The sequence below is a fragment of the Macaca thibetana genome, chromosome 5 (genome assembly GCF_024542745.1).
Source record: "Macaca thibetana thibetana isolate TM-01 chromosome 5, ASM2454274v1, whole genome shotgun sequence".
NCBI lineage: Eukaryota > Metazoa > Chordata > Mammalia > Primates > Cercopithecidae > Macaca > Macaca thibetana.
In genome coordinates, this window is record NC_065582.1 from 27722851 (window position 1) to 27749873 (window position 27023).

The following is a 27023-nucleotide window of genomic DNA, read 5'->3' on the forward strand; positions in this document are numbered from 1 at the left end:
CACAAATGATATGCAGTAGGTTATCACTATAATATTTGAAGGATTACACTTTAGGTAAGGTGTGGATTTGAACAAAACTAACAAGTTAATTAATCATAAAAATTGATAGTCTCAAACAGTAAGGTATTATAGCTGAAATTAACTTAAGATAACATACTGCCAATATGTGACCAATATGTTTTATATAAAATCTTTTACAATGAGAGTCATTTTAAGAAAAATATGTAATTTGCAAACATCATTGTAGACATATGCATACTAAATAACGAAATACATAGGAAGATTGAGAAAAAGAAAATAACAACAGCTTTTTTCTATTTTCTTAAGCTTTCTTCTACATCTTTGATATTGGAATAATCAGGTGGAATTATTCTATTAGAATCTGTCTCAGTCCACTTAGGCTAGTATAACAAAATGTCATAAGCTGGGAAGCTTATAAATGTCAAGAATTTATTTCTGGAGGTTGGGAGACCTACGATTAATGCAGATCTGTTGTCTGGTGAGGGCCTACTTTGTAGTTCAGAGAAGGTGCCTTCTCCCTATGTACTCACATGGTGGAAGGGGCAAGACATCATTCTTAACCCTTTTTCATAAGGGTACTGTTCCCATTCTGAGAGCTCTGCTCTCAGGACCTAATCACCTCATCCCAAACCCACCTCCTAATATTATCACCTTGATTGTTAGGATTTCAAAGTATGAATTTGCATGAGACAGAAACATTCAGACCACAGCAAAATTTCTAGTGAAATTTCTAGTGTCTAGAAAGCTAGACATATTACTCTACAAATATCTAAAAATACTACAGACATATTACCAGAAGTAATTATATACAATCAGAGTTTAGTTCATCATGCTGATTCTTTTTATTTATCTTTGAGAAAGGTCTTTTGACTCTATAAATTCTAAGGTGTCTTTCAAATACATGTAAAATTCTAGTTTTACATGTTTCATGAATTGGATTTATGTTGACACCAAATTAAGTTTAGCATATTAATTATTTGCACCACAGTTTTTGAAAATCTGTACAAATAGTGAGATTTCTTTTAAAAAGAAATGTCTTTAATAATAATTCCCTTACTGAATAATTTGAAGTATTTATAGGCTGTGTATTCCATAAATTAATGATCTTCCAATGTTATCATCAATTTTCTTCACCCAAGGGTTTCTGTTAGTGTATATTTAAAATAATCAAGTCAACCCTTGTTTATAAAAGATCCCATTCAGATTGGCATTTTTTTTCTTTTCTGTCTTCCAGATTTTCATAGTAATGTCTCAGTTCTATCCTTAAACTGTATATATAATTAGTATTTTCAGTTCAAATTTGCATGTAACAAAACTCATGAATGCACATAAAAAATTACCTACTTCACTTTTATCATAAGAAAAATTTATGAGAATCCTATCATCTAAGTAACTTCGAAGAAACAAAGGTCACAACGTATATGTTGTCACTAAATGCCTTACAAATGGTATTTCTGGGAAACTAAAAAAAAGGCTTGAATGACATTTATTTTTGGGCTCTACCCAGTAAATAGTTAATATGTCATTCATTCTTGCCAGTCTAATAGATACAAATGAATTACAATGTGAGCATGCCTCAGGTACACCAGCAATTTTATAACAGAACAAAACGTACTAGTTACTTTACTTAGACTTTGAGGCTATTACAAAGCATAAAATATAAAACAGTAATAAATAAAATATAAAAGGGGAAATGAAAAAGGCATAGCTTTGTAGGGGTGTGCAAGGCGTAACTGGCAAAAGTCAAGGGTTTCCGAGAAAGTAGGAAAGGTAGCCTGGAGATTTAGCTCTTAGGGGAAAATGGGAAAGAAAACTTTCCATTGCAAGTTCTTGGAAGCTGCCACAATCAAACCAGTCCCTCAATCCAGGGACTGGGATAGTACTGATTTGAGGTGGGGTAAGAAGCTGGTCAATGGTGTGGCTTAGCTAAAGCTGTGTGTTGAGAGAGGTGGATGCTTAAAAAAATCATGGCAATCAGGCAAACTGACCACTAGGCTGGTGACTGAATCTGCAGTGCTCTCAGCATAGTCAGATGGTGGAAGACAAAAGTCGCCAGTGTCAGCATGGGAAGTAGACTTAAAAACACAGACAAACACGTATCCTCTGTCTGGCACACATGCACATCCACAACCACCAAGTAAATATATAAGTGTGTAAGATTATATTCCAGAAGAAATAAAATTTTGTAAAAGCCTGAATTTTAAAAAAATGCATAATTTCCAAAAATCACAAGAAATTAAAAAATGAATCAGAATAAGTTAAATATAAAATAAGTTGATACTTTTAAAAGACAAAATGATGTAAAATCTTGACAAAAAACATCTGTAGACATTTAAGTAAAAGTTAAATGGAGAGGCTACACATTAGATTATAAAAGGAAAAAATGAAGAATTGTAAATACTACTGGAAATTTCATCAAAATAACGTGCTAGACTCCGAAGAGAAAAAGTTTAATAAAAAGGGTATTAAAAACTACCAAATAAAAGACATATTGCCTTCAAAAGAATAATAATTAGATTAACAGGAGACATCTCATCATGTTGTAAATGCCACAAGACATTTAAAAGTGTTGGGAGAAAGTTCTAGAATTATTTACATAGCCAAGATTTTAATAAAGTTATTATTTCAACTAAGAATTTTAATATTAAGGGCTAGTCAAAGACTTTAAGATACAAAGAACAAGACATGTTGCCTCTTATTGGCCCACATTGAAAAACCATAGAAAGGTTTATTTCAGCATAGAAATAACCTATCAGAAATGTATGGAATACAAGGAAAAATGGTAAGCACAGCAGTTAAGTAACTGTTGACTTTAATTGTAATAAACATTGATTTCTTATATTTTAAAGGTAGAAGTATTATTCTTATTAATTTCATATATTTGTAAAACATTTTTAAAGCTTAACATTTTGTCTTCTTCTAAAGAAAGATACATTGAATATTTTAGACTTTGTAGGCCTCTACAAAGAGAAAAAAAGAGATATACTGAAAATGTTAACAAGCCAATATAAAGTATGAAAGAAAACAAAAGAATCAAATATATACAATGGTAAACACACTTACACAGGCACAAAAGTACTTGTAGAAATATGTCCAAATATATTAGCAAACTTAATAAATGTAAATATACTAAATTTATCTCTTAAAGATAAATTTTTGCTATAGTAAAAAACCAACTTTATATACTGCTTAAATAATAAACACCTAAAGTAAATTACATGAAGGATTAAAAATAAATGCAAATCGAATATGAATTACAATGTCTGATGAAGAACTGTATGTGTTCATTCTAAAATGAATATGGAAGAGAAAAGAACCAAGAATTTTCTTATTGAATATCAAGAATTATTATCAAACTCTAGTAGTTAAAAGCTGTGGTATCTGCATAGGAATAGATAATTTAATGGAAACAGAGAATTTAGAAACATAACCACAGATACAGGTAAATCCCACATCTAACCAAAATAGAATTATAAATCATATAAATTTTCCCAAAACCATAGTTTACTTTCTACAAGAATAAAATAAAATCTTGTCATTGTACTGTGCCTCAAAATTAATATCAGATCAATTAAAAATTCAAATGAAAAACTTTAGTTACAAATATACAATAACATTTTTGTAAACTGAAAAAGTAGTTTTTCTCAAACATGACAGCTTTATCACAAACCATTAAACAATTCAATGAATTGATGCATTATACTTAAAAGTTGTATATATTATAAAGTAAAAATTAGAAATATAATTAAAATTTCTTTTTTATAAGATAAAAAAATGTTCAGAAACCAAATTGATAGAAAGCTGTGTCCCCTGGGCTAGCGTCCTACATGCTTTATATGCAATTCTACTCCTTAAGGGTTGGCCTTAGCTGTTTTTGTTTGCCATAGGACAATCAGTGGGCTGAATCAAACTTGCTTTTTAAAGAAAAGTAGTGAAGGTCGGGCACGGTGGTTCACGCCTGTAATCCTCGTACTCTGGGAGGCTGAGGCGGGCGGATCACGAGGTCAGGAGATCGAGACCATCCTGGCTAACACAGTGAAACCCCGTCTCTACTAAAAATACAGAAAAATTAGCCGGGTGAAGTGGCGGGCGCCTGTAGTCCCAGCTACTGGAGGCTGAGGCAGGAGAATGGCGTGAACCCGGGAGGCGGAGCTTGCAGTGAGCCGAGATCCCGACATTGCACTCCAGCCTGGGTGACAGAGCCAGACTCCGTCTCAAAAAAAAAAAAAAAAAAAAAAAAAAAAAATAGTGAAATAAAAGAAGCTTTTGAGTATGTTTTCATAGATTCTCCAGCCAGCGCTCAGTATTATTTTGACTGCTCTCTGACTGTTCAAAGGCTCATTTTGCAATAGATTATCTCATTAAAGGGACATTTCTCTCAGCCTCCACCCAGAAGTAGTCATTATGCTTTCTGGTTCTAGTGCTTGAATAGAGGAAGGGAGGTACACTTCGCTCTCAGTCTGGGCCCAACCAGTTATATTGGGAATTTTATATTCATTACCTAGAGAAGAGGAGAGAATGGAGAAAGAAAGTTGCTAAAAATTATTGGTGGTCAGGGTTACTGTGGATTTTACAGAATTACAGCGGTTCTGAAGCAGGCCATAAATGGGTTGGATGATGCTACTAAATTTTTTATACCTACCATCAGTCTAGAAACAGCATCTTGATGGAGTTGCATATAAATTCTAATTCTATGTTGGTTAAATTCAATGTAATAGCTATCTCTAAATTTAATTAGAGGTGTCATTTCAAAAGTTCACTTGTGTAAGATTCTCAGATATCATACTAGTACCAATGCCTTGTCTTTATTATCTGTTAAAAGCATTTATTTCAAAAGACATAATTTTAAGTGTTGTTATAGATATATTTTCTGAACTCATCTGAGTACTCTACCTAAATTACGGTATTTTGTGTTGACAGATTATCAAGAATTTGAAAGCTCATGGTGTAACTATGCCTGGTACACATTATATATTCAATAAGCACTTTTTATTGTTTTAAAACACTATGTTACTGCTTTATTTTCACCTTTCTTCAGTTTTTTTTCTTCTTTCAAAATCTGATACAATTTAGTTAAAAAAAATTTTTACCTGTTGCCTCTTTTTCAAACTTGAGACACTGGTCTAAAGTAAAATGTAAGTTATATGTCTCTTGATGAAAACAAACTCAATATCTGCTATGTTATTTGCTCATGACTTGGGTTCTGACCACTGGCTATGATTGGCCACATAACCAGATGAAGTATTTCCAATAGCTTTAGAGTTTTCTTGCAGGGTTTCAGCTCTTCCTGTCTGCTTTGGTTTAAACCACTAGGAATGTGCTCAGGTCTTCAGTTGACTGAGGTAACGTTCATCTAAAAGGATAGTTTACTCTCCACTTTCTATATGTTCTAAGAAAACATGGAGATTTTGATTCTGAGAAACTTTGTGAGAATCGTTATGGAGCAAGTAAGCATTAACCTATCTTCCTTCTTTCCCCTGCACGCTAGGGTGGTCATATCTCTCCTTCCGGGATCTCTCCAGAAAATATCTTGGGCCTCAATTACTTCTACTAACTGTGGACTATTCTCAGACTCTCCATAGTATTCTGAGAATGAACTAGAATTCCTCTGAAACTTAGCTGACCCCAATGAATGGGCAAGTTTTCCCCATGGCATTTCAGTTTTAAATACAGAGGAAATTAAGTTGTTCCCTGTGCAGCACTTCATTGTTAAACTGTGACAGATTTTTTTTCTTGTACAATAAATGTAGTTCCAGATTTAAAGAACACGGGCTGCTGGAGACCTTGGTATGGAACGAACAGGTTGAATTTAAAATCTGTCTGACATTGACAAAATCGCAATGATTTTTTTTTTAATAGCAAATAAAATGTGTAACATAGTACCTTTGGGATTTTAAGCAAAGTCAGTCCTAAGAGTTGTATTCTTCCTTAATTTACATTTTAAGTGCTCATCAAGGTAGAAGGCAATGAATTCAGAAGACAGAGCCTATAATAATTTTCCCTTCTCTTGAACCAGGGAAAGATCTTCAAGGTCATATCATGTATTATTACTTTCAAACTTTTAAAACATCATTTTTTCCACATTACACTATGCAAACTTAGGTGTAGCTTACATACAAAGCAAGGCAATAGGCCTTTCATGGCTTACACATACGAAATGTGCAATAAAGTACATAAAGAGTGTTTAGGAGAAAAAGTAAAGTTGGATCCATGTGATCTGGTAGTTTTAGTTTGCATGATAACATCCAGTTGCTACCTACTTTGAGAAGTAATAAAATATGTTTTCTTAACTTTCAGCTTGTATTACTATGACATATAAATGCTGTTCCTTAAATTTTTATTGAAGATAGTTTTGAAAATAATATAAAAAAATTAAACATTATCAGTCTGATTATTTCTGTTTTCAGAAATTTAACGTAAGAAAACTGTAGTTTTAAGGGGGAAGGTGAGTAAAGGAAAGTGGAAAAAGAAACTACAAAACCATGACTACAAAATGAAATGAAATCATGAGAATATTGTTTGTGTTTGAAGCTAAAGGGAGGAAAGATCAAGTACAGCAGTGACCTCCAAAGAATTCAGGTGGATTAGTTAGTGGTAGAAGCAGGGAGCAGTGGGTAGAGAATGTTAATGCAAGTGTTAAGAAAATCAGTTTATGAGCCCAGCCACAAGTAGAATCATGTCTTTTGACTTTTAACCTATTGTTCTTTCTACTATAGCATGTCGCTGCTGAGTATTAAAAGAACTTTTTCTGAATTGGTACAGTTTTGAGAAATAAAGTTAGCCCTTGAATGACACAGGGGTAGGGTGCCAACCCTGTGAACAGTCTAAAATTCAAATATAACTTTTGACTCCCTCAAACTTAACTATTAATAATGTGCTACTGACCAGAACCATAAAGTCAATTAGCATGTACTTTGTATATTATTATATGCTATATTCTTACAGTAAAGTAAGCTGGAAAAAGAAATGTTATTAAGAAAACCATAAGGAAGAAAAATATATTTACTATTCATTAAGTGGAAGAGGATCATTATAAAGGTCTTCATCTTCATCATCTTCATGTTGAGTAGGCTGAGGAGGAAGGAGAAGAAGAGAAGTTCATTTTGCTTTCTCAAGGGTAGCAGAGGTGGAAGAAAATTTGTGTATAAATGGAACCATGCAGTTCACACCAGTCTTGTTCCAGGGTCAATATTGAAGTCACTATTTTTTTTAGATACTGTCATATATAAACAAAGCTGATACACAGTACAGAAGAGCTAAGTGCAGCATACTGAGATATATCACATTATTTTGGCCATCTTAGGACATCATTTTAACCAGTCATTTTACACCATGATACAGACCTCAGCTTTCAGCAAGGTGGGAGACTGATAGTCCATTCTGTGTGTAGACAATATTATTATTTTTTAGTTTTGAAAATGGACATGTACAATTAATTTCAATTGAGGCAATATATAATGTACCTTTTCACTATTGAATCATGAATATATTACAATGAAGTCCAGGGACCTGTTTTGAGAGGTAAAAAATGAGTCACTATATGTTGTATTGCTTTTTTGGACCTAAATTTGAGACATTAGTATATTTGGCTAAGTTTTATTAAAGTTTTATTCTGTTTCAAAGTTGTCAAAAATGCTTTAAAATATATATGCTATACTATATATAACCATCTCTGTATAGCTATAATTAAAAACATCTATATGTTTATATAACTATATATCAATAACTAAATGTATATTTATATACAAATTCAAATTTATATATTCATATATAACTGTAACTGTAACCATCTCTATATATAATTAGAACCATAACTATATATAACCATACTCTCAGTGAACATCATTGTGAGAAATCAAATGTATGAACCAAAAACTCCAAAACTGGTACTCAAATAAATGATTCTATAAAGATGGTTACTATGATGTCCTTTCAGTTGACTATAGAAATTCCAGTGAATAGTAAAAAGAATTTTACTATGCTTCACAGAGACATAGCTGTTAAAAAATTTCTTAGACACTAAGCACTTGTACGTGTGTGTTCTTTCTTTCCATAGTGAAGAGGTTACAATTAGATATGCTGTAGTATTTTTAAAAATACTACGCTAGGAATAAGAGACAGCTGTATTCTAGACCCACATTTGATCATGAGCATACTGTTAACCTCACGTTTTGTGATAACTACAACTTAATTTTTCGACTCACTTCACAGTCAATTCAAATATTTTCTATTATATAAAGAATAACAAAAATCACTTAATGTATACCTATTATTTCAAATTAATTTCACTGGTTCTCATTTACTTCAAATATTAAAAGAAGGGGTTGGACTAGGTCTCTAGTATGGTTTTCAGTTCTGTTCTCTTGTGTTCTATGTTGTATTATGTTGTTCTTAAACATTTTGCTTTAAAATGTGTTTTTGTGTACCAGAGGAGTTAATATAACTACAAAATAGTTTTTCAAGGCGTGTATGGTTTTGGACAACAAATATTTACCACGTAACATGCTTCTAATAATGTGGGGCTTCCGTAAGTACCATTTGTTTAAAGCAGAGTATAAACATTTCCTTTTGGCCGGGCATGGTGGCTCACGCCTGTAATCCCAGCACTTTGGGAGGCTGAGGCGGGCAGATCACGAGGCCAGGAGTTTGAGACCATCCTGGCTAATGCAGTGAGATCCTGTCTCTACTAAAAATACAAAAAAAAATTAGCCAGGCGTAGTGGTGGGCGCCTGTAGTCGCAGGCGCCGAAGCAGGAGGCTGAGGCAGGAGAATGGCGTGAACCCAAGAGGCGGAGCATGCAGTGAGCCAAGATCACACCAGGGCACTCCAGCCTGGGTGACAGAGACTCCATCTCAAACAAAACAAAACAAACAAACAAACAAAATTTCTTTTCTAAACAAAAATAATGAAACTAACAGTGATACTGTCTCCTAATGCAAGCTCAAATTCCTATACATTTTACATCTCAGTATTTCTAAAATAGCAATGTAATTATTTTATCTACATTTAGCCTCAAATTAAGCTGGTGATTGAAAGGTATAATTGATTACAATTTGGAAAGTTTTTTCCTCCAAATTAATGACTGAGATGCAACTGAAAAAAAGTTTCTCCTTTTTTGAAAGGGTAAAATTAACAGTCATAATTCTTTTTATTTATCATTTAAAATTCTATTCTTATCCCACATACTAAGAAAAAAAGTATACTGAGTATGTTGTAATCTTTCAACATAGAGCACTGCATTGAAAAATGTTGGATATTTTCACAGTATGGACCAAGAAGACAAATAATTTAAAACTAAAGACAGAGGATACTAGAGCCTGGGAAAGGTAGGGGTAAGCTGGGACAGGAAGAGATTTGGTAAAGGACATAAAATTAGAGCCAGGTGGGAGGCATAAGTTCTAGTGTACTATAGCACTGTAAGATGATTACAGTTAACAGTAATATATTACATAGTTTCAAACAGCTACAAGGAAGTTATTGAATGTTCTCAACACAAGGAAATGAATGTTTAAGGTGATGGATATGCAACTCACCCTGATCTAATCATTCTACATTGATATTAATATTATGCCTATACATTAAAAATGTACCCAATAAATGGGTACAATTATTGTCCTAATTTAAAGCAAAAAGTCCTCTGTAAAAAAGAACTGAAAAAATTACCATGTTTGCCTGTGTTTTCATATAGATTTGGAAGGCCTTTCACATACAATCTGGACATAGCAGTCACATAGCTATTTGCATTCATCATCACAGCATTTGTTTATCTTGTGTCTTCACTTACCTTGATCTAAAGCAAATGTAAGTGAAATGTTCCCTCTTCCAGAAGTATTTGGTATGAATAATTAGTTGTTTTTTCCTGTGTAGATAGTTCTTGTACAGGAAGTATCTTTTTAACTGCATCATTGTGTGCACCTTTTTTTCCTTTTTTTTTTTTAAGAGAGAGAGGATCTCACTCTGTTGCCCAGGCTGGAGTGCAATGGTATGATCATGGCTCACTGCAGCCTCAAACTTCTGGGCTCAAGCAATCTACCCACCTAAGTCTCCCAAGTAGAGTAGCTAGGACTATAGGTGCACACCTACATGTCTGGCTAATTTTAATGTATTTTTTAGAGAGGGGGTCTTGCTATATTGTCCAGGCTGGTCTTTAACTTGAACTTCTGGCCTCAGGAGTTTCTCTCACCTTGTATGTGTGACTTAAAAGTAGTATTAAATAACCAGAATGAATCAGATTTTATTATAGTCAGCCTTGCTATTAACTTTTAAAAATTGGACATTTCATATCTCTATAAGCTTTTATTTTTCTTTATGGTAGTCATATATAGGCAATAATACTTATTGAAAATATTTTTGGAGAATTAAATACCATCTGGTACCATCCTACTATATCTAATAGGATATATAGGATCTGTTTTTCCTTTCTTGCTCTTCCTTATGGATATACAACATGAAAGGGAGTAATTCCTTGTTTTTGTTGTAAATCATGCTGGTTAGAAAAAAGTATTTGCACCTGGTACAATGACGTGGCACATCCATTGCTCTGATGAGGAGAATGTGCTGCTGAATGGAGAAAATCCACTTCTCTGAAAGAGGGAATCCATTACTCTTATAAAACTGGACTCTTCTCATGCACTTTGGGAGGCCGAGGCAGGCAGATCACGAGGTCAGGAGATAAAGACCATTCTGGCCAACCCCGTCTCTACTAAAAATACAAAAAATTAGCCAGGTATGATGGCGGGCGCCTGTAGTCCCAGCTACTCTGGAGGCTGAGGCAGGAGAATGACGTGAACACGGCAGGCTGAGCTTGTAGTGAGTGGAGATTGCACCACTGCACTCCAGCCTGGGCAACAGAGTGAGACTCCGTCTCAAAAAAAAAAAAAAAAAAAAAAAAAAAACTAGACTCTTTGGAGAATGCTTTTTCCTAAGAAAAATATTAAATTAGAATTCAACCACAGAGTTCACAGTAGTAGGTGTGAAATTAAAGTGTCTCAATAGATGAAAATAACTGCTACAACAAACAGACTTGCCTGATAGATGTTAGAGAAGCCACTCTGGTCCTTCCAATTCCGGTTAAGATAAGGAATAAAAAGTTTTTCTGTCCTGACAAGGGAGGTTTTCCAAAAGAACTTCCCATTTAAAGACTAGTTTTGATCGAAGTGTAAAAGAAAAAGCTTTCTGTGATAATTGCAACTTAATTTTTCGACTCACTTCACAGTCAATTCAAACATTTTCAATTACATAAAGAATAATAAAAATCACTTAATGTATACCTACTATTTCAAATTAATTTTTATCATTAATTTATTCATCATTTTATTTACCCAAAAATATTTATTGAGATTATACTGTGGGCCAAGTACCACTTTAATTTACAGAAATGATTAACATAGTTCTGTCTTCACTGAGTTAATTTTGTGGTTGGATACAGAGAATAAACAAGTAAGCCAAAAGCCATGTAGCAATTCAGATGATGAGGAGAGCTATGGCTTCCAGTCATTCCATTTGAATAAAATTTTTCATCTATTATTTTTCCAAATTTACCATTTCACTATTTTTATTTTATAGAAATACATACCGTGTTTTAACTAAACTTGCCTGACGGCATAGTCTTTGAACCTCTTCTCCTCTCTAATCACATCCTCCTCCTATCTCACACCTAGATTGGGTGATTTATAAATGCTAAGAACCCCAAACAGGTATCTCTAGCCCATATCTCTTTGCTAAATTGCAGGTTCCTATATCCCAATGCTTAGTTAATATCTCCATTTGGTCTATCAAAAGGCACCTCCAAAAGGAAAATGCCATTTGCTCTCTCAAACCTGTTCTTCCTCCTTTCTCTTCTCCAGCTTGATAAACCTAATCAGATGGAATAATCCAGTACAGGTGCTACACTATATTGGCTTGTAAATTCCCTCTTACAGATGGGACCCACCCAGGCTAATCGGTTTTACTTAGGTTGCACAGTAAGACCCAAGGCAAGTTAGAAGTCAGTTTTCCTGTCTCATAGAATTCTAGGATACCAGAAAAGAAAAAAGGCACTAGTGAGCATTTATAGCTCTTTTCTGCTACATAATAGAGCTAGAAGTCTGTGGAATGTAAGAAACTTGCTAGACTGTGGGTACTAGTTTAGTACATCTAAACTACTTTCTTCTACATCTTTGTAAGAATGATAGCCTTCCTAAAAACAATAGCCACGGTGCAAGGTGCAGTCATAAGGGAGATGCAGAAGAATTGTAGCAGAGAACAGAAAGCCTGGGTAATGTCAAGGAAGGTCTCACAAAGAATTGGGTTGGAGTTACCTCTGGAAAGACCCACAGGAGTTTTCTAGGACGGGGTGAGGAGTTTTCCATTACGGAGTTGGGGCAGGGTAAGTAAGGCTGCGAGGCCTGGCATACTGATGTCTCCCTTGTGTGAAGCCCTGCGGGCCCTCTTCCCTTGCAGGTTCCTGCATCAGCCCCTCTTACAAGCAAGTGGTCCTACAGGATAGCAGCAGACCACCAGATGGCTACAAGTTCCTGATATCTAGTACTACCTGGAAAAGAGAACAAAAGTCCCTTATTTCTGACGTAGCACCCCCCCCCCCACCTCCACCCCCAATCTCCAGCCAATTAGCACCAAAAGCCCAAGAAGCTATTAGTCACAAATTCCTGCCTGGGGGTGGGAGTTGGGTGGCAGGGGGCAGGGACTTCTCTGAGGTCTTGCATGCACAGCTAAGCTCAAGATTTAACTTATAGTAACCCTTTCCTCATTTTAGTAGTAAAAAGCCCACACCTACGTGGAGATTTTATATGCTAATGGTACATGCGAACTGTGTTAGAGCATGTAGATACTGAGCGCAGGAGCCAATTAGAGGTCAGCCTTTGCACACGTTGCCTCACCAGTATTTTATGAATATTCACGTACAGCCCCCATACAAGAAATTCCTTCTAAGGCACTAGATGCAGCCTCACGCTTCGAGCAGCCTGCTCTGCATCTCACAGTGCACTGCTGCTTTGCAATAAACTTCTTTGCATACTCTTACTTTGAACTTGCTCTCAAAGTCTTTTGTGCCATGAAGTCAAGAACCCGAGATGGCCCACTCGCAACAGAGTGAGAGGCAGGTGAGGATACTTAACCTCTCTGCAACGATTGATGATGTTGGAGATTTTGCTTCATCTTGACACTCTTTTCATTCAAAGGCATGCTACGACGGTTTTCCATCTCAAATCTCCATCTCAAATGCTGCATTTTATTCTTAAGGCAAAGCTTCGATGGTCTTAGTTTTCCAAGTGATTAGAAGTGACATTCTGGAGAATAGGTAAACAAATCAAAATCCCTCAAATTTGAATCTACTAAATAACGTAATTACTCTAAATCCTACCCCCTGCAAGCAGCATGGCATGATTTGCCAGGCGGAGAAAATACAAATGGCTTGATTCAAAGAAACATATTATATTTTGAAGACGAGAGATTTCTGCCCACCCCCTCACTATTTTAAAGTCTCACTTTGTTAGATCTGAAGTTAGGCAGATATTTTTTAGATACGCATGCATTTTGTTTTCTTCAAGTTAATAATGAGGTTGTTTTCTGATGCTTTCCTGTGAACATGGGGGTTACAAGGAAAAGTCACAGGATCATTATTGCACCATCTGTTCCAGCTGGTTTGTTTTAGTCACGTGCTTTTCAGTGTTCTCAGTGAGCTGTCAACAAACTGCCAATTAATTCTGAAAACCTAACAGGTTGTCAGAGGTTACTATACTGAAAAAGTGAGATTACGACACTGTTTATCATGGGATTGATTACTGCTGATTTACAAACAATTTCCAGAATACTTTCTGTGGATGAGTGAACTTTTAAAGATATAATAATGATATCTTTGGATTCTGTTTCTAAAGAGAAATAAAAAGATGATCATGATTCTCTGAGCATACATCGAGAAGAGCCATTCTTTTTATTTTGGTTACTGTTTGATAACTATATAATTGGATTCAATTGGTTTTCTTAGTGATATTTCAAAGAAGAAAAAAATTACAAGGTCGTTGTTTATAAAAGATGAGCACAGAAACTAGGTTTTGTTCTTTCTCTGGTCTTTTTTGGCTGTTACCTCTATACTACTGAGCTCAAATGCCTATGTGTAATAGAAATCAGAGTTTTCCTAAGGAAAACTGACTTCTGACTATCTGACTTTTAGTATTAGTTCTGTTTAGTTTGACTTTTAGTATTAGTTCTGTTTAGTTTTATTTGTGATATCAGTAAATCAATCCAGCGGTGTGATAAATTTTGCTGAGGCAAAGCATATATGTATATTTATTTTTGTGTAACTTTGTATTACTGAGAGATTTGGGACTTGGAAATCAGGATTATCAATGAAAACAATTAATTATGGTTAATCATATAAGAAATGTAGATGAAAATAGCACAAATAGGTTGCATATACGGCCTTGAAGATTCACATACTGACTTATTTTTATTGACTTTTAGTGAAATGTAAGGCAGATATTTCTAGCTGATTGCCTTTGGGCAGATAAAATATTTCAGGATAATGTTGATCTAAGTCTGAATGCATTGGATCTAACAGAAGCTTTATAAGATTTTTAGTAACCTATTAAAATTCATTGTTAATTTGCTCTATATTTTATAATGCGTGAAATATTTGTAGTCATATAGAATATGTGTGTGTGTGCGCGTCTGTGTGTGTGTGTCTGTGTCCACACACAAAGAGAAAGAGGAGAGGGAAGAAGAGAAAGAGAAAATGAGAGGGAGGGCAGAGAAAAAGAAATCTTAAGTGAGCACTTTAAAGAGATTTCTGACCTCACTTGTACGCAGAGTCCGCATGGAAGGAAGTTGTTTTCATGCCTCTTTCTTGACTCTCCTGGTGGACAACAGAAGCAGCAGATGTATTCAGAACCTTGTGGAAAATATCTCCTAACTTGAGCTGGTCCTTTTTCCTTTATTCTTGGCTCTATCTTGGATTTAATATCTTCCATCCAGATGTCTTATAAACAAATATTCACCTCTGAGAAAAGGATTAGGCTATACATCAAAATGACAAAAAAAAGCGGGGGGAGGACAGGTTGCAAATGAAAATATTTAGTTTGCTCAGGTTAGTTTTCAGAAGCTTTGTGGCATCACTGGAAATAGGAATTGCATTAAACATTATCAGAATGTAAGGAAACGTGATCTTTATTTTATCCTTGAGTGCAGAACATTTATGCATTCGTTTATTGTTCAGTAGGTGCCAGGCTGTTTGCTAGGCCCAGGAGATATAATGCTGAAGAAAACAAAAATAAAAGCAAACGATTTCCTGCATTAACAAAGTTTGGAGAAAAAAAAAGATATATAATCTAATGGAGAAGACCAACATTTTTCAAATAATCATGGTTATGATTTATAATTACATCCCTGAAATGAAGGAAGATTGATCTATGGGAATAAGTAACTAGAACAAGTCACTCAGGGAAGAGATTCTTGAGAGAGATGTCTGATGTGTGAAAGTTTTTTGGTGATAAATGGGGCAGGGGGAAAGGGCATTATTTCCAGTGGAGAAAATACCTTACCAAAGCCTTATAACAGAGACAGGCAAAATAAGTTAAAAAAACTGAATGAAGTTTAGTGTCGCAGGAGGGGATATCTAGAGGGAGAGAGAAAAACATAGAGCCCCGACACTGGGAACTTGTCAGCTAGGTCAGGGATTTTGGTTTTTATCTTAAAAGTACATGAAAATATGCTAAAGTTATTATTGAGTACAATTAACATGATCACTCAGGCTCTCGTGTGGAAAGTGGACTTAAGATGCATATATAGAAATTTGGAAGACTAACAAGGATGTGGTTAGGGCAGTTTAGGTGAGAAGTGTCTTGACAGCTTGCAATAGAGTGAGGACAGTCAATATGGAGAGGAAGCAAAGTTTAGGAATATATTTAGAAGGTAGATATAAAAGAATTTAGTGACGAGTTTAGAGGGTAAACAAGAGTTATCAAAGAGGTTTCCTTGGTTTCTGATTTAAGTACACAGATGAATGAAAATTTGGGAAAGTGTGGTGTTACGGGAGGGTGTGCGTACTATGAAGGGCTGTTTTTGAAACATGAAGGTGGAACTGTTGAGTAAGCAAGCTATACCATTCTAGAGGTTGAATGTGAAGCAATATAAATATAATTAAGACCAGAGATGATGTTAAGATAACCTGGGCTGAATGAATGAAACAGGAATATAGGTGGCTAGCAATGAGATTTGATAAGCCACAATATTTAATGGCAAAATAAAGCAGTAGGCTGAACCTACTAAAGGACTGAGGAATTTTCACAAAATCTACAGAAATAGAAGAGAGAAATGTTATAAATACCAAAGAAAGTGACAATTTCTTCCAAAAAAAAAAAAAAAAAAAAAAAAGGAATGGCCAGCATATGTCTTGTAAGAGTGCATTAGGAATGCCCACTGGTGGGTGTATGTGTGTGTGTGTGTATGTGTGTGTGTGTGTGTGATTGTGCTGGTTAGCTTTGAGAAAGCTAAAAGTCAGTTTAACGGCCTGATGAGGTCAGAAGCATAACTGAGTGGACTAGGGTAAAAAAATGGATGGAAGGATGTATATAACTATTCCAGAAATTCAAAAAGTAGAGGAGAGAAATTACCTTAAAACATAGGCCATTTACATTTGTCTAAAGATGGAAGAAAATAATTGAGAAAGGGAGTTGAAAATTCAGTCAAGAACCAGACTCAGTGGCTCATGCCTGTCACCTCAGTGCTTTGGGAGGCCACGGCAGGAGAAGCACTTGACACACCAGGAGTTCAAGACTAGCCTGGACAAGATAGTGAGACCCTGTCTCTGAAAAGTAAAAATAAAACATTAACTGGGTCTGATGGTACACACTTGCCATTCTACCTACTGGGGAGGCTGAGATAGGAGGGTCATTTATGGTGCCATTGCACTCAAGCCTTTGAAGAAAGTAAGACCCTGTCTCTAAAACAAACCCGAAATACAGCATAGAGCAATGTTAATCAATTGATTACGTTTCTCAAGGAGTCAGACATAACAGATTGACTTTGACAGAAGAAAAACTCCTCTGTCACAGTAGGGAAGGAGGTGTGCTGGCGAAAGTGATAAAGCAGGAAATACTTGAACTCAAAGTTTAGATTTGTATGTTTGGAAAGGACTTAGTATTTATACAATAATAAGTTCATGCCATTTTACAACTTATTTATATACAAAAATATAGAAAGGCTGAAGTAGACATAACGCTTTTAGTTTAAAGTGCTTGTAAAGCAATTTTCTAAGAAATGCCTTTTTAAATACTGAAAAAGTACATTAGTAACTAAATATAATCCACCTGCATAGCTTCTATTGTACTCAGTTAATTTATTAAGTACTGCCTATCATAGACTATCTTATTAACTTCTCATCAATATTTACCGGTGAATTATAATAACTATGTCTATTAATATTTGTTCATCAAACATACTCAAATAAAAGTTCAATATTTATATATTAATAATTGTATTCTGTACAGATAATTAGAAAATTAAGTATAATACAATATTTTCTCTATTTCCCCTTTTCTTTCAACCTTTTTAATTAACTCTTTTCTTACCACATTTTTATCAGTCCCTATATTTCTTCTTATTTCATATTTTGTCTGAATAAAAAAAGTATTTGTTATGATCAAAGGAATAATCTGTATTTGGAGATACTTACTTCTCATTTCCCTTGGCAACTACCAGCAAGTTTTCAGTAGGTTAATGGAGATTTATATGTGATATTAAATATTTCATGATACATGTTTTTCAATATATAATTCATTTTCTCTGATTCCTTGCAATTTTAATTTTGACAGGTGAAAAGCAGTAAGGATGTTTAAGTGCTGCTCAGTTGTCTTGGTTCTTGGATTCATTTTTCTGGAATCGGAAGGAAGGCCAACAAAAGAAGGAGGATATGGCCTTAAATCCTATCAGCCTCTAATGAGATTGCGACATAAGGTACAGTCAATATTCTGCATCTGCTCATAGTGCCTGCCAATTATAAACTAAGCTATTCGTTTTCTGGTTTATTATTCACTTAGGTGCACTTATTTGAGAATATACTTTCAGTAGTTTCCATATGATTTTTAAAATGCACATTTTAATACATGAAATAGCAGTAAATTTGGAAATTTACAATTTCGAGATCTACTTCTTAACAAATAATAGAGATGGACCATTAAAAACATAATTATTAGAATTTACATAGAATAATACTAATAAATTTATAAAGAAGTAAATATAAAACCCAATCTACCAGATAATTTATATTACTCCCATATTAATTGTGATTTTAGAAGATTTTAAACTAAATAAATGTTATGTCCTATGTTTCGCTTTGTTATAAGATAAACACAAAGTTATCTACACTGTCTGAAGATATATAGGTTGGCAAAGGATTTGTTTCCATAGAAATTATTAGAAAATTTCATAATATGGGGTTTTCTAATGTTGGACAAATACTCCACTTTTTATGTTAAATGTTTTGAAGTATAAAATAAACTGATATTTAGGCATATAATAAATTATAAACATTAAATACTTATGATAAATTAAGCTAGTGTTTTATTTTAATAGCAGTCCATGATACTGAAAATAATATTCTAAACTTTTTATTAAATCACGTAACATTTTATAATACATTTTTGAGTTTTAAGAAAGTAGGAAAAAAAATCAAAAATAACATACTAATTATGGGAGAAAACTTTATATATCAGTAACATTTCTTATTCAACTTGTCTATAAGAAAGACTTTTGAAATAAACAAATAGATTTTTTTTTTCCTTTGGAATTAATATATGCATTTACGCTGCATATATTTTTGCTGAAATTATTTTGTAAGTATCAAATATTTTGATAAAATAGCCAATCTTTACTGGGACTTTTGTGTACCAGACATTAAGCTAAGCTCTTCAATGTATTATCTGATTTAATCTTCAAAACAATCTTATGAAGAAGTAACTATTTTCATTTTATAGGCAATAAATTAAGTCATAGAAGGGTGAAGGAATTTTCTAAATGCACACATTTATTAAGTATATTAATTGGTACAAAATGAAGGATAGATTCGATAGCCAACAAAAAAGGAAGTATAATGTAAAAATATACTTTAATGTCAAAATCCTTGTAAAAATTCAGTTACATGTGAAAATAAATAAGTTTTTAAAGTTTCTAGTCTTGACATATGCAATTGGAGAATTGCCCTTGACCTACCACTTTTCAATTATCATTGCTTTCTCCTACCTCATGGACTAATAATCAGTTTTATCCCCAGCCGAAGTTTAGAAATAAATAACTTAATGTTCTCAGAACACATTATCAATACAGCAATTTGGTACATATTTTTATGTACCCATAAATGTTTATTCTGTGCTGTTTGTCTGCCCTAAGTTATATGTCTTGAAATGAGGAATTATGCTTTACTTTCACATCCTTTTATTTCTGGTGCCATGAACATAAAAGACACTGTTTAATTAAATCAATGGCGGAAAAATGACAGGTAGAATGCATGATGATGCTTTTCTGATTATTCTCTTGCTAAATATCATACCACTGGTTTTAATGTGTTAGTATATACATTTATAAACAAACTATTTTCTATTGAGTTTGGATGCTAAAGAAAAACTTAAGTGTTGAGATTTAGTAAAGCTTTAAAGAAATAACACACTGAGTTAAACTTGTTTGAGAAGTGGTAATACCTACCAAAAATCATGTAAGTCACCTTCTACTCCTTTGTATATCTGCATGTCTTTACCACTAAATCGTTAGAAATAATATATGACTGTTGGCTTTAAAAGCAGAGACAGAGTATGCCTGGTCATACCTAACTTTCAAACAACTTTGAACAGAGATGAGATTTGGTGAATGTGTGTGTGTCTGTTTGTGTGAGAAAGTGGATGTTTCACAGGAATGACTAGGAATCCTGGGTTGTAGAAGTCCCTGTAAAAACCCCATCTTATACTTTGTACTCATTGTCAACCCTCATATTCAACCCTCAGGAATTACCTTCTTTTCCCTGACACCTTGAGGATTCTATTAGAGCTTTTATTTTTGTTTGTGTCAGTCAAGACTAGGATCCCAGAAATTTCTGGCCTTCCTTTTCCCACTGATTCCCATTATGAACCCACTGGGTTCATACATCACCTTATTGGTGAGACCTTACCAAACTCTGATTGAAAATGGAAAGCCAAAAACATTCCCTATCAATTTCTTTGATTTGTTTTCGTCCACAAAACTCAACGCCATTTGTCAAGACATATATTTTACTTATTTTTTAGTTTGTTGGATGTTTTCTTTCATTAGGATGTGAACTACTTTTCATCTTGCTCCAGAACAAGGATAGTATTGGGCACATGGTATAGGTTCAATAAATATATGGCGAATGAATGACTTTATCAGATGGCTATAATAAGACTGCAAACAAGATAACATGTGTATCATATATACATATATATTTTTTATTTATATAGTTATTAATTAAAATAAGTAAAATTTCTTATTTATCAGAATAAAGTCAACAGAATACTTCAAATTTTTAAAATAAATTATTTTAATAGCATCATATAAATTAATTTTCTCCTATTCATTATTTTTAACCTGTATGATTTATTTAAATTGCAAAAATGTACATATTTATATTTTTAAGACAAATAATACAAAATCCATTTGGATTAGATTTTGCTAATGTTAAATATTACTTATAGACTAGAAAAGTATGAAATAAATAATACACAAAATAGATCTCCAGGTCTGATAAATCATGTTTTACATTTTTCCTAGAAGAATGTAAGTACTTTGAATCTAAACGAATAGAAAGAGAGCTCATTTTTACCAAATACTTGTGTGGCAGCCATATAATGAATCCAATTTTGGAATCGAAAAGGAAAATATGAGACCTGTTTGTCAGATTACATTGAAATATTGTAGATACAAACATAAACATATGCAGGCATATCATTTACAACTATAAACATAAATGTAATTGAAAATTTGTATCTTGAAATAAAAATGAATGACACAACAATGTATCATGCTAATTATAGAAGTCTTACTTATAATCCACAGATAAGAGAGGAAGCCGATCATATGTTTTATCCCATGTGTTTACTCAACAAGCATGTATGGAATGTCGTATGTTGGAATTCATTCACTCTCTAGATTTGTAAAATGCAATTACCAAATCCAAATTCCAAAAGAGGATTTTATTTACCACTTTAACTTAAACATTGCATACTCATATCATGCTAGGTGGTTTTATATACATTAATTGTTATAATTTATGTAATAATCCTGGGATGTAGGGAATATTATTCCTGTTTATTCACATGACATTATTAAAACCCAGAGAGGTAAAGTAACTTTCCCAAGGACAAGAGAAAACGACAGAACTAATGAGATCATTAAAGGCAGGTAAAAGCAAAGGTAGGACAGACATAGGGAAGAAAAGGCCAGAAAAGAAATAAAGATAATGATGATAGTAAAGCAAAATGACATTGACCTCAGGAGAAATATCTTATGTTCTTTCAGTTTGTTTCTCTTGTTCCTCCATAAGCACAACCATAGAATCCCCATGTCCATTTCTGAAATGAATGTCTTCTCCTGATGGTTGTGCAGTCCTCATTTAGGCCAACCTCCCAATGAAGACTCACTGGGAAGCAATACTTAACTATCCTCATTGCAAGTCTGTGACCCAAACTCTGTGTGTGAGCACAGTATAGTAACTATTGACAGTCTTGTGCATTTGTGAGAAAGTTCCTTGGACACCCACAAATTTTGAGCCGTCTTTAGAATGAGTGTACTCAGAGCAGCCATGATGAACTTGACTTAACATGGTGCCAGGCACTGACTGTAGAGCAGGTACTCTGTTAGCTATATTCCATATATTAGGTTACTTAATTATGTGAATATTCTCATGGCATAAGTGATTTCATGGCTATTTTTGTAAATGGGGAAACTGGAGTTCACAGATATTTACTAATTACTTAATGTCACAGCTGGAAAGCCAGACAGCAGTATCTGGAAATACACAGTCTCAATAACTTAATCGAGGTTACAGAATGAGTATGTTTGTAGTAATATGGCCTGTACGCAATGTATTTCCTGTTCTCCCCACATTCATGTGATAGTAACATAGGCTTCCATGTCTTGGCACTTTTGTGCTTGGATAGGACCATGTGTCTAGTTCTGGCCAATGAGTTGGAAACAGAAGTGCCATGAAGTGCTTCTGGGCTGAATTATATCATAATTCACATTGGATCACAATTGTAAAATCTTCTAGAACTCTCTTTTTTTCTGAAGCATTGCAAACAGCATCTGGTCAAGGTGGGGGCTACTTAATTATTCCAAACTGCCTAAATAACTATTATGAGTAAAATATCCTGACAATTGGAGATTGTCGTGGAATAAGAAGTGAAGGGTTTTAAATCACTTCACTTTGTACATCATTGAGATTTGGGAGTTGTTGGTTATTTCTTTAAAACCTTAGCTTTGTCTGCAATCAAGACAGAACTAGAACTTAAACTCACATCACCTTATTACAAACCCTGTGTTCCTTTTTTCTTTACCATTTGGGGTCCCTGTTTCATTTCTACTCTTGGCCTTTTCTTCTTCTCATTTCTCCATTATCCCTTTCTTCTCACTACTTGATTGGTTGTAATTTTCCATCCCAGTTTAATCTCTGGCTATATTTATAATGATGTAATATGTATGTATTAATAGTTCAGTGTATTAACATGTATCTAATTGGTTGCTGGTAAATCCTTCTGGGGTCAGTAACATAGCTTACAACCTTTTCTCTTACCTACAGTGCTGATCATACTGCTGCATTGTTTGCTGATGATTATAATCAAAGTCAGGCTTGAGGGAAGATCTTATGAGGACAGACAAGAGTGTTCTTTGAGTATACCTAGTGGCACCAGTTAAAGTCCTTAAAATGTTTTTATCTCTATTTAACCAGACACTACTATGTCCAACTTTGTAGTGCAGAGCTACCCCTGCAAATCTAAATTGACTTATGGTTCCCTGACTTACTAAATCAAAATGTTTATCTGTGAGGGTAGCTACTGAGTAAAAGGGGCAAAGAGTGTACATGGTTTAGTAATTCCTAAGAGGGTTGCTATTTATGATAGTATAGTATAATTCAAAGAATTCCTTTGTGGGATGTGACTTTTTTAACTTTTGGTATTAAAAGAGTGATAGATGTGGATTGTTGAAAACTGGCACTAGAGAACTCTAGGGAAAGAGACAAACATTAAAGAAAACATCAAAACTTGGACTGCTTAGAGGCTGTGAACCTTCAAGCCGATTCAGGAGCATTAATTCCTGACAGAAAAAAAATTTGCTATCCCTTCTGAAATATGTGATTGCTGGCAGCATATTCAAGAAAGGTCTTTAAAATGTTAATGTATTTTGCAGAGGTCGGGAAGCAATGTGGACCACCATCTGAGAGCAAATATGTCCATGGTGAGAGGAGTTAAAAGAATATTAGTTAAAGAATTAATTAACTAAATAGTAAGGATTATACCAATTAATACATTGATATGTTTATTCTGTATATACCAAAAAGGCTGAATATTATTGATGAATCTCATAATTTTTTCTGATAAAATAAATTATGTTTGAAAAATTTATTTTTTTCTGACAAATTATATCTCATTATTAAATGACACCATCCTATCCCTATTTTTGTGATTGTGCAAGAACTATTGAAGAATAATGAAAAAATCAGAGTCCTAGGTTAACAAGATCAAAGTGCACATAATAGTCCCATATTTTTTATAGATGGGAAAAATGAATCTAAGAAATATTTGAGTTTCAGCAAGAATGCTTTCACGGTCATTTAAGAGGCCTAGGCAAAAATCTAATCATGAGGATGTTTGAAAAAGTTTCAGTTATGCAAGATGAATAAGTTCTGGATATCTAATATACAGTATGGAGGCTATCAACACTACTGTATACTTGAAATTTCTTAATAGGGTAGATCTTAAGTGTTCTCACCACACAAGCATACAGAAAGAAAATAAATGGTAAATACGTGAGGTAATGGATATGTTAATTGATGGTGATGATCATTTCAGAATCCATACGAAACATCAAGTTGTACATTTTAAATATATACAATTTTCTAGGCCGGGCGCGGTGGCTCAAGCCTGTAATCCCAGCACTTTGGGAGGCCGAGACGGGCGGATCACGAGATCAGGAGATCGAGACCATCCTGGCTGACACGGTGAAACCCCGTCTCTACTAAAAAATACAAAAAACTAGCCGGGCGAGGTGGCGGGCGCCTGTAATCCCAGCTACTCGGGAGGCTGAGGCAGGAGAATGGCGTGAACCCGGGAGGCGGAGCTTGCAGTGAGCTGAGATCCGGCCACTGCACTCCAGCCTGGGCGGCAGAGCGAGACTCCGTCTCAAAAAAAAATAAAAATAAAAATAAAAATAAATAAATATATACAATTTTCTGTCAGTTTTACTTAAATAAATCTGGGGAGGGGAGAAAATATTAAAAGCAACTCGTTTTATTAGAAATGCTCTCTACCTGGATTATCCATAGGCTAGATGCTTTTTTACTGTTAAAATTATCATGCTAATTGCCTGAAAGGAACTCTGTATTATAATGATGATTCCGTTGACAAGGGGTAGTATTGTTTTTTAACTGAGCTCCTCTGTCCTCTTTTCACCTTTCAAGCTCTAGTCAGGAAGGGAAACACTTAAGCAAGCTTTACTTCAGTGAGTGACTGAATAATATCAAGAATTGTGAAAGGTCTGAGATTTTAATCCTCTTTGCAAGCTCTTAAAAGAGCCTGTCACACATAGTTTCATCAGTAGTGATAGAAAACAAAAGACTCCTGGGTCAAAGACAAAGGGCAGTTCATTCTTCACAGTAGTAGCGGTAGCCAGTGTCATCATTTGGGCTAGTTTTGTAAGCCCAGTTTCCACAGGGCAATGCAGGTTACACTAGTGCACACCATAGAGTATGTTATACGAGAAGATCTGTGAGTTGAAGAACACCAGGTTTGTTGTATCAGCCTGTTTGTTCTTTGCTCTAGAGAAAAACATTCTCTTTATTATAGGGGACAGTAAGTGGTCATTTCCTTTGTTCCAAGTGGAGATACAATTTCCATCTTACAAGGCTGTGAATACAGTAGCCTTTTGCTTAAGAGAGAGACATTTTCTGTATGTTCTAAGACTTTGCTATATAAGCATCCTGGAACAGAGAGATGGTCCAGAACAAATGGAGGTTACTGTCTCTGCTCACAAGATGTGCAGAAACATTAGAGACCCATAGAGAAGTGGCTACCAATACACATTGAGAGCACCACCTATTACATACTGGAGGTCACAATTGCCACGAAATACATTTGCTTAAGGCCAAAGCTAAACGCTGTGTGCACAGAGTTAATCTGAAAACCAGGTATTTGTTTACAGCTTCATTCTACTTTTTACCTAGTTTTGTCCTTTTAAGAGTTTTAAGAAAATGCTAAGTTTTGTTGACCTTTGAATGTGTTGTTTGCATGTTTATTCCTTCAGGACAACTTTATTTGCTATTCTAGAGAAAACTGGCATTCAGTGGACTGAACTGCTTTGCTTAACTAAAGCAAGTAAATAAAGGGATATATCTGACTTCTAAAATTCTCAAGATAAAGACCTACTACAGAAAATGGTCTTTTGATCTTTGACAATGCGTTCCCAAAACAATATTATTATTATAGTTCTGTAGGTGGTATGCAAAAACAGTTGCTCTTTTACACCTTTATAACCCTACGTTAAATATTTTGCTTAAAGCTTTAAAAGTAACCATAACTTGACAAATAGAGCTGCTTTCTTTTGCAAGTTTGAAGTTTTGAAATGCTAAAAAAGTGTTGCATTATCATTCTATTTACATCTATTCAACACAAATAAGTCAAAGTAGGCAAATAAAGTCAAATGTGTATAGTATATTGAAGCCAAGCTTCTCAGGAGTCCAGAACACTCTAATTATGTGCCAGCCTTTGGCACATACCATGTTTTCTACCACCCAAATACAAATTTTCAAGTGACCTGAAACACAACACTTTCTCTTACCCCACTCCCTCTTTCTATATTTTATATATATATATATATATATATAAACAAAACATACATAATTGTTTCAATAGTTGAAAAACTATGTGGATTTACCCTTGTTTCCAGGAAGAGTCACTGATCCTTTTACATATAAAGAAGCATCAGAATATTAGGACGTAGGTGAGTTAAGTAGGTTACTGTTTAATTATTTTTTTTCTGTTGGACTTCCAAAGTCTTTTTACCATTAGATCTCTTTGTCTTTTCTCACAATTTCTGTGGAAACAGTAGTGCTAGATCATAATGATTAGCTAAAGAAAAACAATCAACACACCCAAATCTGCATTAATTAAGCACTTTGCAAAGTGCTTCCACTTATTCAAAAAATAAAATATAGGTGTGATTGTTTTCAAGAGGCCTCTATGTGGATACTCCAAACATGTATATGTAGGAAAAAGGGTTATGAGTTAAAAATAGGTGAATGAATAAAGATACGTTTTCTAATCATTGATATTGATCCATTGGCAAGTTGGCATTCGCTGTCACTCCTTCAATGTGTGAATTGATAAGTTATTTTCTGCATGTTTTATTATTAAAAATTCCATTGTGACTTCAATTAGCAAAGCTCTGTGTTACAAATGAAAAGAAATATTCTGGTTTATGAGCTTGACATTCAGCATGTTTAAGAGATTATAGTACACAAGCCAAACTGAAAGGGTTTTATTTGTAACTAATATGACTTATTCCATTATTTCTTACCTTAGTTCCTTTGCATATGAACTGAGTTTTATAAAATAGTAGAAATATTCCTTTAAAAAAAAATGTAATACAGATGGGAAAACCAAGAGCCTGAGAGACAGAGATTTTTAAGTTGATGATGACACAGCCAGATACTTTTCAGCTGAGAATAGAACCCCAGATTTTCTGTCTCCCAGAACCGTTGTTTTCCTTTAAAGCTCTCTCCCCAAATTAAC

The 27023-nt window shown here is 34.2% G+C and overlaps 1 protein-coding gene across 5 annotated transcripts in view; it reads left to right on the forward strand.

Annotated features, from left to right (window-relative positions):
- FSTL5 (follistatin like 5) overlaps positions 1–27023 on the forward strand; it is an 811548-nt gene that overhangs the window by 34356 nt on the left and 750169 nt on the right. For all 5 annotated transcript variants that reach the window (XM_050791292.1, XM_050791294.1, XM_050791296.1 and 2 more), the window contains exon 2: positions 17829–17970. In XM_050791292.1, coding sequence (XP_050647249.1) covers positions 17845–17970 — 126 coding nt within the window. In that variant the 5' untranslated portion in view covers positions 17829–17844. The remainder of the gene's footprint in view (positions 1–17828; positions 17971–27023) is intronic.